This window comes from Anser cygnoides, chromosome 7 (assembly GCF_040182565.1).
Source record: "Anser cygnoides isolate HZ-2024a breed goose chromosome 7, Taihu_goose_T2T_genome, whole genome shotgun sequence".
In the NCBI taxonomy this organism is placed as follows: domain Eukaryota; kingdom Metazoa; phylum Chordata; class Aves; order Anseriformes; family Anatidae; genus Anser; species Anser cygnoides.
In genome coordinates this window covers 33,891,806-33,904,680 of record NC_089879.1, presented here as the reverse complement: position 1 = coordinate 33,904,680, position 12,875 = coordinate 33,891,806, and the positions used below count along the sequence as shown (strand labels likewise).

The following is a 12,875-nucleotide window of genomic DNA, read 5'->3' as shown; positions in this document are numbered from 1 at the left end:
ATTATAGGTATGCACAGAACTCAACACCCAAGTGCTAATTTTGGTTTGGGCTTCTAGTGGCTACTACGATTAAAACATTAAAAAGAGTGTGGTCATTTTTCTTGTGGTCGCCAGAGAATTAAACAGATTGATGACTCGATTAAATTATTTCCCAAAACAAAGTAGCAGCTGAGAGCATAAAAGGCAACTGAAAAATACATACTGATTTAGCTACTATTAAAAATAATAATAATAATTGTAGCTGGTAATCACTATACAAAATAAACAGATGATTTTCAGTTTCACGTGCAGTAGGAGTCTTGACAGCTTCTTTCTTTAGTGTGTGTGTTTTCATGGTCAGAGCTGTATGGGAACACATCCCTTTTGCTCAGTCAGCCTGTTCCTTTTGTAATTTCTCTAGCTCTGAATCCAAAGTGTTGCCATTTCATCAGCTGTGTTTACTTCAGCCTTGTGTTATGAATTGGAGAACCAATGCTGAAATTTCCACTGTCCATTGTAAATGTGCAGCTATTTTACCCCAGTTCTGGAAGCAAAGGCACCCCTTTTTTGGGGTGATGCATGACTGTTGAAAAGAAGATACATGGTAGGATAGGATGGCTTGCTGTTAGAACAATGTGTTTTGTCTTTTTGTGTACCTTTTCACCTGTCAAGGACATTTAAGCCCGCAGAGTCTACCCTTTGGTGTGGAGTATCTTTGGGATCATAGTCAAAACAAAAAACCACAAACCCTCCCCTAAGTCCCAGTACTTAAATGTGAGAAGACAAATAAACATTTCAAGCTTTTATTTATCCCTGTTTTCCACTTGTGAATCTCAAGGATAGGTATTTTCCTTTTGTCTAGTATATGTTACAGATATCTAATATATTTTCTAAAGCTCTTACTGCTTCTATTGTTCTCTGGATTCTCTCCTAAAGCCCACGGTAATGGACACATTTGAGAGATTTAGAAAAATTGCTAATCATCTCCCTTGCCCTACCTATCACTTAGGAGAAGTTTGCTGTTTTCTAAATGTTATATGCTGTATTGGCTATAAATACCAACTGGAATTTCTCATAACCAAACCAGATGATTCTCATAGGCACCTGCTTTGTAGATGATGATACTTTATTTAGGATAGTTTGAATGAGAGCCAACTGTGAAGAAATGAAGAAGGATTTCATGAAATTAAGCAACTGGGCAACGAAGTATCAGATAAAAATCAATGCAAATGAAGTAATGCAAAAACAGTCCTAACTTTCCATATAAGTGGCTCTGTTCACCGTTTCAACTTAGCAAGAGTTGAGAGTTATGGTAAAAAGGTCCATCAAAATGTCTTCTTAAATGCTCAAGGCCAGCCAGAAAGTGAACATGTAGAAGAAACTATTAGTAAAGGAATAGAAAACAGAACTGAAAACACTGTTATGGCACTGTATGGACAAATTCATTGTTTACCCCTCTTTTGGATACTGTGCAAAGATCCGCTCATCTCTAAAAAGATATCATAAAACTGGAAACACCTTGGAGAAGGGCATTAAAGGTGATTAGAGCCACGGAACAGCTTTCTTATAAGTAGTGATTGAATTGGCTGCAACTTGGGTCTTGAAAAGACGTGACTGGGAGGTGCAAAGATGTAGGTCTAAAAATCATGCCGAGCATGACATAGCTGGGTAAGACTCGTTTCCTCCAGTACAAGAAGTAGGGCGCATTACATAAAGCTAATGGAGCAATCTTTGAAGCAGATTCTTGATGCAATGGGGAGCAGATTTGTGGAAGGGCAGCTTCCCAATTATTGCCAAGGCGGCTGCTGCTGATGCTCAGGGTTAAGAGAGGTCCAATGACCTGGAAGCTGTGAATCGCTGTCTCAAAGCTCTTGTTAAATTTTCCTCTGATGTACTTCCACTGAATTGGCACGAGGTATGGATCTCTTTGGCGTGCCTGCCTAAAAACCTGTGTTCATCTAGTGTTTCTCAGTCTTTTGTCGCTGTACGTTGGGATTCTGCCCTGAACTTTGTGGTCGGGGCAGGACCCGATCGACAGCTTTCTGGAGGCAGCGAATGCCATTGGTGAAGTCCCTTTCAGCTGCCGTTTGTACTGACAAGAGGACTCGAACGGGGCTGGAAGCTCCCTGTTCCAATAACACGTCCGGTTGGACTAGGAGGCGAAGTGCAGGTGCGGAGCTGGGGCCGCCAGGCGGCTCTGTGAGGGAGGCCGGGCGGGAGGCCGGCAGTGCCCGCCCCGCGAGGGCGATAAAAGGCGGCGCGTTGCGGCCCGCCCGTGTCTGCGCGCCCCGGGCCCGATGCTGGCGCTGAGCGCCGCCCGCCGCCTCCTGCCCCGCGCCCGGCCCCGGCCCGGGCTCGCCCGCGGCTGCGGCTCGGGCTCGGGGCCCGGCGCCCCGCGGAACCCGCTGGTCTACCTGGACGTGGGCGCCGACGAGCAGCCGCTGGGCCGCGTGGTGCTGGAGGTACGGGCGGGGCGGGGAGCGGGGTCGGGCGCACCGGGCCGGGCCGCGCCGCCAAGGGCGGGCGGGGAGGGCAGCGGCTGGGGGGCTGCTCCGGGCACGGCCCCCGGCTGTCCGCGGGGTCGGTAACGAGCTGCGGGCGGGTCGGCGTCAGCAGTCCGGGCTGTCGTGAGTCGGTTTGCAGCGGTAGTTTCTGCGCCTTTCTCCTTGACCTCTCGGTAAGGTTGTGCCGCGTGGCTCCGTGCTGGGCACGCCTCGGTCCCTGCGGTTGTCCCCGCCGCGGCCTCGAGCCCCGAGGTCCTGCCTAAAGGTTCTTCGTGGTTATTGTAAGGCTGTTGTGTCGACTGGGACAGTTCTTAAACATCACTCAAGTTGGTGGTCAGTAAGTAGCCAACATTTGCATAGGAGAGGATGCTGTGAGTTATCAGCCGAATCAGTACCTGGAATTGCGCAGATTTTGGGGATGGCTTGGGGGTTCTGATAGCTCACATTTAGGTAAAAGGGTTCAATTGCACTCACCACACACAAGTTTTTCAGTGCACGTATGTGTGTAAAACCTGACTAATTCTTTCTTTTATTTTTCTTCAACAGCTGAAAGCTGATGTCGTTCCAAAGACAGCAGGTAGGGCATCACCTTGAGAATTTCACGCTTAAAATGGCAGGAAGAAGAATATTCTCTCGACTTAGGGAAACTATTTCCATCTTCCTTTCCCATTTGTTAAATCTAGAAATATGTTCTGAACTTTGTCAGAACAGTGCTAGGGTTTTAGTTTGTTGTTTCAAATAGTTTTATTTTGTAGCTTCTATGAATTTGCGTATAGGCCGTATGTTGGCTTACCAGTGGTGAATAACTATGCTTGAAAATGAATTGCCTTTCATTAAAATCAAACCATGGAACAAACTGGAAAGGGAAACCCACAAATGGTTCCTTCTGGTAGGGCTTTCTAACAACATACAGGGTTTTGTTTTCCTCGTCACTAGTTAACTAGTGCACTCAGGTTATAAAGTTCTTGTGTTTTTCCACGTGCTTCCTTCCTTATTGCTTATTTAGTGGTTCTGAAAAACTTGTAGCTTTCTTTCAGTTCTCAGTAGATGAACAGAGTAAGGAAAAGCATCATCTCCACAGTTAATATGAGAACAAAGGCATAACATGCAGAAAATGCAGTCTTTGACTCCAGAATGGTGGGGCTCGGGAGTGTAGGTAAGGTATGACAGCAAAATCCAAGGGCAGTGCGAGGGAGAAGGGTTCTGTTTGTACCCTGGTTTGCTTTATTTCTGTAGTTTTTAGCAGTGTTTCTTTGAGGATGAAAACAACCAACTGATAATACTTTAAAGATATAATAGACTTTTTGAAGTGTATAAACTTGGGACCTAGTGAAGTTAATTGTGTTTGATTTTATTATGTGTCATGTATGGGAGCATACTGTTTTATGCTTTGTTTTCACAGAAAACTTCAGAGCTCTTTGTACTGGTGAAAAAGGATTTGGTTATAAAGGATCCACTTTTCACAGAGTGATTCCTTCGTTTATGTGCCAGGTAATGTTGTTCTTTGTTTTTGCTTTCACTGTTTAAAATTATCTGTATGTTATTCAAGTATTTTTAGATCCGTTTAGACTAGTGGTAACATTTCAAGTGGCTGTGCTGTAATAACCTTTGCCAACTGCAGAATGAACAAGTGACAGTGTGGCTTGTGTTTTTGCTCTTTTGGCTCTGGCTGTTGCTTAGCCAATCTTTTGTACTAATAAATGCAAATTCTGTATAGGCTGTTTTAAAAAAATGGCTTAAAGCACAGCTTTTATAGCAGCATACTAAAGCATGGGTTATATTTGATGAATGGCACTCGCTTGTGAGTAGAATTAGAGGCAACCTTACATGCTGAGTAAGCTAAGAAAACAATGTGTCCCTTCTTTCTTCTTAGTAGCATAATTTGTTCACAGTAAATAATGTGTTTCATTGGGGAAAAAACAACTTTTTTTTCCTCAACATCTTGCTAATGTGGAGGGGAGGAGGGAGCAAAAACGATTAGTTAGGATAAACTTTTGGGATGGCACACACAAAGAAGATTTTCCTTTTATTTAAAGGACACCTTTCTGAATTCCAAAATGAAGTTGGTTAGCAGATTTTTTTGGCCTTCTTGAAAGTCTTTTTTCTATTGCACTTTGCAGATAAACGGGATTTCTGCTGTTTTAGTGCACTGAATTGTTTAATTCCTAGTGGCCCTCTCTTCCCTTAGGAGAGGTCCCCTCTTCTCTACATTGCATTGTAGTATGGCTTTGAAAACAATCTGAGATAAAGGTCATAACAAGTGGGCTTTATTAACTGGTGACTGTGGTGGTCTCCCATCCTCTTTAACTTAAAAATACAGCTGTCTGAACAAGAGGCCCTTGTATGACCTATTTCTGCTAAGAGACGGGGTACAGGTGTGCTGTAAAGGAACTAATTTCTTGCCTTTGAAATGAAAACATCATTTTTGTGGTGCTGACAAAGGGACACAATTTAATGGTCTTGCTGGGGTCTGAAATGTATTTATGTAAGAAAGATAGAAATCCTACTAAGTTGTACCTCTAGTTTGTGAAGTTCTGTGTAGTGTGGTCCTCCTTGCCTCTTCCCTCCTTCGTCCCCACAAATGGACCCAAAATGAGGATACTAGGAAGCAGTGAGATGATGAATTAATGTTCAGGAATTACTCAGTAGTCATTACTGAAGTGAAATATTGTCATAGGTTTCCACATACTTTTAAGCAAGATGAAACAAGCAAGAGGCCCTTCCACTGTTTGAGATGGAGTGTTAATATGATTCAGGTGATCGGTATGCCTAATTGGAGTTCATCATATCCAGATGATGGCTGTGACTTGGTAATTAAGATGCCTCCATATGGCACCCAGCATGTGAAGCATACTTGTGGGATTGCATAGGTGTTGCTGTAACATAGCCCATAAAGGATTGCTCAGGGTGCGAATGGAAACACGAGTACCACGTGAGGGAGTTCGGGAGTGCCAGCCTGGGTAGCCTAGTTTCTAGGAGAGGAGACAGCAGCTTGCTGGGAGCAGTGTTTAGTAGCTGCCTTCGGGAGTCGCTGTGGTGTGGGTTGTGGTTTTTTTTGGTTAGGTTTTGTGCCTAAACTGAGAGAGGCAGTCGTGTCTATGCCAGCAAGCAGCATGTGGCAGAGGGCAGTGTAGAACACCTTGGATGTAGCACGGGGTAGAGATGCAGATGAGAATCTACTGCAGTGGTTTGTGTTTTGCTAAAGAAAAAGGTACTGTATAAGGCCTGACTTTTGTGGCTTGTTTTCAAGAGGAATGGCCTCTTCAGTTACATCTTTGAATAAAAACAATAAAAACAGAAGTTTGGGATTACAACTCCCAGAGATTCTGAATGTCTTTCACTTATCTGTCAGCTCACCTGTGAGTTTGAGTGGGGCTATCCAAATCTAGAAAGCAAAGTCATCCTGCTGTAGTGAAAGGTACTTGTGTCTGTCCACTTAGAATAAGGGAAACTGACATGGCTGCTCAGTGCTGCATTGCCAGTTCTCAGCACTTAAGCAAGAAAAGGTGGAAGAAGCGAATAGTAATGTTGGAAAACCTGACCGGTATTTATCCCTCTTGGGAGAAGGGGGGGGGAAGAGGGGGGGATGTGGGATTTTCCCTGGCTTGCCTGAGTTAATATATTTGGGTGTATTTGCTCTGAGGCATTTGAGGTGTTTCTTAAAATCACTGCTGAATTGCTGCATCACTTTTGGGAACAAGACTTGTAATACAGAAAGGTGGTTGTTCGAGATAGAGACATCAACTGGAGAATATCAGCAATATCTGGAGCAGAAATTTGCTTTTAGCTTTTTTACATTTTCTTTTAGTTACATGATTTTAAATCCTGCTGTGACCATACTCATTTTTAACCTGAGATTTGAGAAAATTTGCTAATTTTATTACTTTTAAATGAGAGCAGGTGAGTACATTTTTGATAGCATCGTTTTTGATATAAAATAATGCTATGTGTGCTAGTAAAGTTAATACCCATTTCTATTTCAGGGTGGTGACTTCACAAATCATAACGGAACTGGTGGAAAATCCATTTATGGAAGTAGATTTCAAGATGAAAATTTCATACTGAAGCATGTAGGACCTGGTAAGTGAACATATTCTTTCTGCCTTCTGATGACTATAACCTATAATGAAGATTTAAAAAAAAAAAAAATCTTTAGATATGTGGAGCACATGGTAGTTACAGAAATGTTACTGAAGTTTAACAGTACATTGTCCCTGGCATGTGTTTATTTGTAGACTGCAGCATAAATATGTCAGCCCATAACAGATGATGTTGTTCCTTACATAAAAGGGACTATGCAACATCAAGATCATTAATTTTTTTTGTTCTGTGTTTTACTTAGAAACTCTACCAAGATCAAATTGCTACTTTGATTTCCTTTTTTTCCTAAGTCAGAGTTTAATTTTTACTTGAATGGTTATTGCAGAAGTGAAATAAAGCATTCTGAGGTTTCTTATCTATCTAACACAAGCACATCCTTATAAGATTAAATGAAACCCAGTAAAAATAAAGGGAAACCCATGCAGACACATCTGATGAAATCCCAACTCTTTTTTTTTGGGGGATTGTTACTTCCTCATAGCAAGAAACTACTGCTGCTGTTGAAACACAGTAGAGGTTACCTGGTATTAATTACATACAGGACATGTACAAATAATTGTTACCACAGTTCTGGCTGTGGCAAGAAGAAAGGCTGGGCTGGAGGGAATAGTTCAAGGCAAGAAGTCGGTGTTAGCAGTCATTTGGAGATCACGTGACCATCTTATATGTCTTCTGTCTGTCTACCATTAATCTAAATATGTGGAAGAAAATTGTCTTCTCTACGGCATGCTGTTCATACCAACCTAATAACCTGCTGCTGTTACAGGTGTTCTTTCGATGGCTAATGCAGGACCTAATACAAATGGATCACAGTTCTTCATTTGCACTGCAAAAACAGACTGGTACGTTCATAGCCCTGCATATCAACTTAATGAACTGATGCCTAGAACCAGAGGGTTTTTAGCTTTCTTAGTTTGTGATTTTTAATTTGCACATTACTCGACTGTAATGGAAAACAGATGGGTTTGTGCCACTTGAGGGAGGGAGGAAGGGCTGTGAGGGTAACAAGTAGCTTTACATGCAGTTGATACTACTCCAGACACAGATAAGGCCCTATAAATTGTCTGAATTTCTGTCCCTTTTGTAGTTGTGTTAGTGCACCTCTCTTTTCCTTAGCTTATTTCAGTGCTTTGTGCACTGATGTCCAGTTTTCTGTGGTCCAAGCATAAAACAGAACTCAGTGAATATAATGGTCAGGTACAGAAATAAAAAATAAATAAATAAAATAAAAAACACATCAAACTTAAGGACAGGACTTGATGGCAACTAGTTAAGTCTGCTTTACTTGAACAAATGCAGTACTTGTGCTGGTGACTGAGGATGTGTTAACCTGGAGCAGTGCTTGAGGGGCTTTACTAGCATATCTGCAGTGTGTGTGGCACGCAGACTGGCCTAGCTCACCGTGCTTCTTGCCACATCATAGTTGCAGGTAGGGTAACTTTACTTCTGTGCTTTGGTGTAAACGGAAAAGCTGTAAGGAATGAGTCTCAACAAAACAGGGCCCCTATCCCTCATAACACGTACAAGGTCCAGAGCTAAAAGTTTTTCTTGTCACTGCAAGTGCAGTTGTCCCTTTCCCATAATCAGAGTTGATCAGCAGGTAACAGCTATGATGATCTGTTTACATCCCTTTGCTGCACGTGATTTGGTCCAGTCTTTGTAGTTTTATGTAAATCTGCCTTTGTTATTTCTGTTACAGGCTAGATGGAAAGCATGTCGTTTTTGGGCATGTCAAGGAAGGAATGGATGTTGTGAAAAAAATTGAGAGCTTTGGTTCCAAGAGTGGAAAGACGTCCAAAAAGATTGTTATTACTGACTGTGGCCAGCTGTCATAACCTTTTGCCCTGCCATTCAAGACGACTTCAATGCTGTGAAAAATGGATCATAAAACCAAAACATTTCTGATCCCATGAGTAGCACCTATGGAGCCATATTTTCTACTTAACTTGGTCCTACTTTTATACTTCTATTGAATAATACTGCTTGAAAGCATAAAATGTTTAATAAAAACATGTTTTAACCAAGGTACCTTGGTAGTCACTGCCACAGTCTCTTGGTAGAGATTCCCACTGTGTTCTAAAAGAAGTAGTGTGGTAACTGAGACCATATCTGACTGCCCTGTTAATAGCGTTCTTACTATTTGGATGCTGTGGGTGTTAGAATTGGTGGTGGAGTTGATAACTAAATATTCGGTAATTGACAGATAGATCAAAGATAAATTGAGAAACACCATGTTCCCTTTGGTTCCAAAATTAGTCATCTATTTTGTTGTTTGTCTCATCATTTTAAAAAATGATACTAACTAATGCTCTCAAAACTAATTGCAACAATACCATCAAATGTTTTCTTTCTGTGTTTCAAGTCTTTTCACTAGAATTAATATGTGTGGTTGTGGGTTTTTAATTTGTCAGTTTCTGTAGTCTGACCACTGTTTAAAACTGAACTGATCCTTACTTGATTCAGCGGAGCAATTTGACTTCTGGGTTAAGTAAACTGCTTTAAGATGAGGTAGCGCGCTGGTAGAGCTCTACCAGTTCGCTAAGGCTACAAATGAGACAAAAGATGATGGGACTTTTTCTACTATCCAACAGCGAACTTACTGGAAGTACAGTTCTGCTCCGAGATGTTTTTGTGAAGAATACAGCACAGTACTCAATAGATCAGCTATTTTTTCACTTTAAGAATATTATCAGAGTGTAATGAGCTTGCTTGAGTGAGAAATAGGTTTTAGTGATTTTTTTTTTGTTCTGTTAGTCCTGCAAAGTTGGCCCATCTCGGATTATGGTTCCTTCTCATACATCTCCAGAATTGGGCACTATGGAGTCACATAGCCGCCTGGGTGCAGCAAAATCATTGTTGTTGTGCTTGATGCATGAGAAGGAGAGAATTCAGTTGATCAGATAAACACATTTCATTTGTAGAAACCAGTGTGTTTTATGTGGAGTCCTTGAGCAGTAACAACTGTTGGAACCTCACAATACTACTTTTAGAATCGCTAAAGCTGTGAAGTATTAATGCTTGTGGGAAAAGCACTTGACTGTTTTTGTGTGATAATCTTGTTACTGAAGAGAAAAATAAAATGTGATAGCTCTTTTCAACTGTGATTACTTCCACTGCATTCTGCTAATACATGGGTTTAAAGCTATTCTTTACTGCAATTTTTTCCAGAGGGCTGCATTCTTGTGTGTACATAGTAGTATTCTGAGAATAATTTAACAGAAAATGGAATTGACAAACTTTTTATTCTTTCCTGTTTCATCTATCTTTGTAGTATTTTTCAAATATTAATTTGTGCTGTTTTGGCATATTTCAGTTTGATATAATGATTGTTTTCTCTTAATTTGTATATGAAAAATAATTAAATGCAGTTCTACCACAAAAAGGTGTTTTTTCCCTTTCTTAAACAAGACTTTGGGAGCTTACCTGGAAGCAGGAATGTGAGGTGCTGAAGCCTGTTGTGTTCACTTGGGCTATTCTATTACATCCACTTTGCAGTGGGTCTGATCTGCAGGTTATCAGAAGCCACCTTGTTCCAGAGAAATGGCCATCAAGAGACAGGGCAATGGTACTGAGCTTTGCAGCTCTGAAATGTCCAGCTTATTCCATCATCTGCAGAGATAATGATGAGGGAAGTGTAAATTTACCGGGTGGGTATTTTTTTTTCCCGAATTCTGCTTTGACTGGGTTTTCCAGCTTCTTGATAGACATCTGAGGCCATATGCCTATATGTGACAACAGGGCTACAGCTTGAACTGTTACCCCTGAGCTCAGGGCCAGAGGTGGCAGTGGTGGTGTGGTGGGATGCAGGGTTGCAGAACCTCAGCATGCTGGGGGCCTGTCCCATGGCTGTTGGCCTTGGTTTGCTTGTCCACTGCATGTGTCTGAAGATGGGCTTGCAGCTCCTGGGTAAGTGTGGAATTCAGCCTTGCTAGTAACTCTCTTCCTGGGTGTACCTCTCTGCCTCTTGGGTGCCTGCCCTCTCCTAGGAGTCCTCGTGTGTCACACAGCTAGCAGAAGAGGCTTCTCCCTTCGCAGCCTTGCTCTGTCATTGTGTCAGCCTGAAGGCTGCAGTCTGGAACAGGAAGAGTTAGGCAACGTCAGCATCTGCTTGTGCCTTCCTCGCTCTGGGATTTCGTATTTCATCAGGGCAAAATTGTTACAGTAATGAATTCTGCCAGGGACAGAAGAGGGCTCTCACTTTTGAAGTTAATCCATTTCAACTCTGAGAGAAGGAAGTGCCCAAAATGACTTTTGAAGATGATAGAGATGTGAAATCCCAATAGGATAGATGCTTTCCTTGTTTTCTTCAGTAAAAAAGCGTTGATCTTCGAGCAATTCAGAACATGGTTCAGTGTGAAGCAGCTGAGTGATGCTAGAGGAGATAATAGAGTTCACACCTATATTCAAGTGTGAAAGAGGGCTGTCCCTGCAGTTGAAGTACAGTGTGAGGCCTCTTTGTCCCCATCCCCACCTTTTGCTACTTTGGTGCTTCCCTGGCAGGGGGGCTGTGGCACCACTGCTGGGCCCTGAGGTACTGGCGTCCCTTGTGAGCGATGCACCAGAGCGATTCAACCAAGTCTTTGCTAGTCTATTTTGTGTACAAAGGTGACTGTCCGGATTATTTTGCTGCTAATTTCACACAGCGTTCCCAGCCCGAATGCCCTGAGGAGCAATGTGAGGAGCGGGGCGGCGGCAGATGCCCCCCCGACCCCTTCCCTCACGGCGGCCGCTCAGGCCCGGCCCGGCCCGGCGGGCCCCGCACCGCCGCTGCCGCTCCCCGGCTGCCCGCGGGGCGGCGCCGCGAGGCCGCGCAGCGCAGGCCGGGGCCGCGGCGGCGCCTGAGGGCCGCGGCGGTGCGGGGCCGGCTCCGCCGTGCCGAAAGCGGCTGCTTCGCTTCACTTCGCTTCGTTTTGCTTCGCTTCGCTTCTTCCGGCTGCGGGACGGGTGGAGGGACGGGGCGGCTGTTCCCCTCCGAGCTGCCCCCGCCGTGTGCAGGTCCGGGGGTGTCCCCAGCAAAGCACAAACCGACCCCCGCCAAAAAAACACCACAGTGTGCGTGGCAAAGCTGTTTCAACAAATTCACAGAGGGTTTTGTTTAGTCTCAGGGTTTAACTACGTTCCAGGCTTTCTGCTTACATAAATTGCTTTTGTTGGTGCGAGACTGAGGCTATCTGTGTTTGTTTATGAAGTTTAAATGCTTCGAAGAAAAGGCATCAGGGGTACTGGGTCCTGCCTGCTGTTGCAATGCATGCACTGCTGGTAGCAGCGTGTCAACAATCAGGACCTCGAAGAAGTAAGCTGCTTGAATGAGAAAAAGTCATTTTATATAGCAATTCAAGGACAATTTGGATGTTCTGCTGCTGTAGAAAACTATAGAAACTGAGAAACTGTAGCTGGACAGACACTTTCAACCCAATTTAGAAGCAACCAGGCCAAAAGTACATTGTGCCCTGGCACGGCAGGCCTGGAGGAGCTGCAGGACAGAAAGGCTGCAGCCGGGGAAGGAGGTGACACAGCCACGGAGAGCCGAGCAGCAACCAAGTGGCGTGCTTTCCCTCACACTGTGCTCAGGACGATGGCAGCAGGGCCAGGCGAGGCTGCAGCTTAAGATCTGGGGTGCAGGAGGACCCCGCTGCGAACTGTGATGGATGGACGATGAGGGGATATGGAGGAAATTGAGTGTGGCACCAGGAGGTTGCTTTGGTAGAGGGGATCTGAGTGGAAACAACCTTGGTTGACTTCAGATGCCATGCTCAAATGGAGAAAGGCCTGAGGCACCTCAGAGCAGAAGGTTATTAGTACCCGCTGCCCGTTGTCAGAGCTGAAGGAGGTGTCCTGGGACATGGCTGGACGAAAAACGTTGCTGATGTTGTCTACTTGAGTTCAGTGCAACTATATCAGAGGTCAACACTGACCCTGAATTGCTCATTATTTATTAGCCGGTTAAGTAAACAAATCTTCAAGTTAGGTCATCACTGGGACTGATGTAGTTTGAGAAGAATGGAGGCAAACTCTTACTCAGCAGCGCAGCCAACACCCTCATCTCGCAGGAATCCAGCAAAACGTTCAGATCCCATCTGGCCTGGGGAAGAGCAGCATAACCGAGCAGGTAACTGGGCTCCCAGCCCTGCAGCTGCTGCTTGGTCTGCGTGTCCCCGCTGTGGGGACGATTCTTCACCTGGTTGATACTGTGCCACGTGTCTTGCGTGATGTGTGCCCGTGCTCGCTATGGCTTAGTGGCTTATTTTTAGAGCCTGGCTCTGCTGCTGAGCAATGGTATCGCACATTTGG

At 44.0% G+C, this 12,875-nt stretch overlaps 1 protein-coding gene across 1 annotated transcript; it reads left to right on the top strand.

Annotated features, from left to right (window-relative positions):
- The first annotated feature begins 2,228 nt into the window (after positions 1–2,228).
- PPIF (peptidylprolyl isomerase F) lies at positions 2,229–9,966 on the top strand. The gene is made up of 6 exons (XM_067000633.1): positions 2,229–2,441; positions 3,030–3,060; positions 3,886–3,974; positions 6,467–6,563; positions 7,351–7,426; positions 8,284–9,966. Exons 1-6 carry the CDS (start codon positions 2,277–2,279, stop codon positions 8,417–8,419), a joined length of 594 nt encoding a protein of 197 aa, XP_066856734.1. The 5' UTR covers positions 2,229–2,276; the 3' UTR covers positions 8,420–9,966.
- Positions 9,967–12,875: the final 2,909 nt, after the last annotated feature.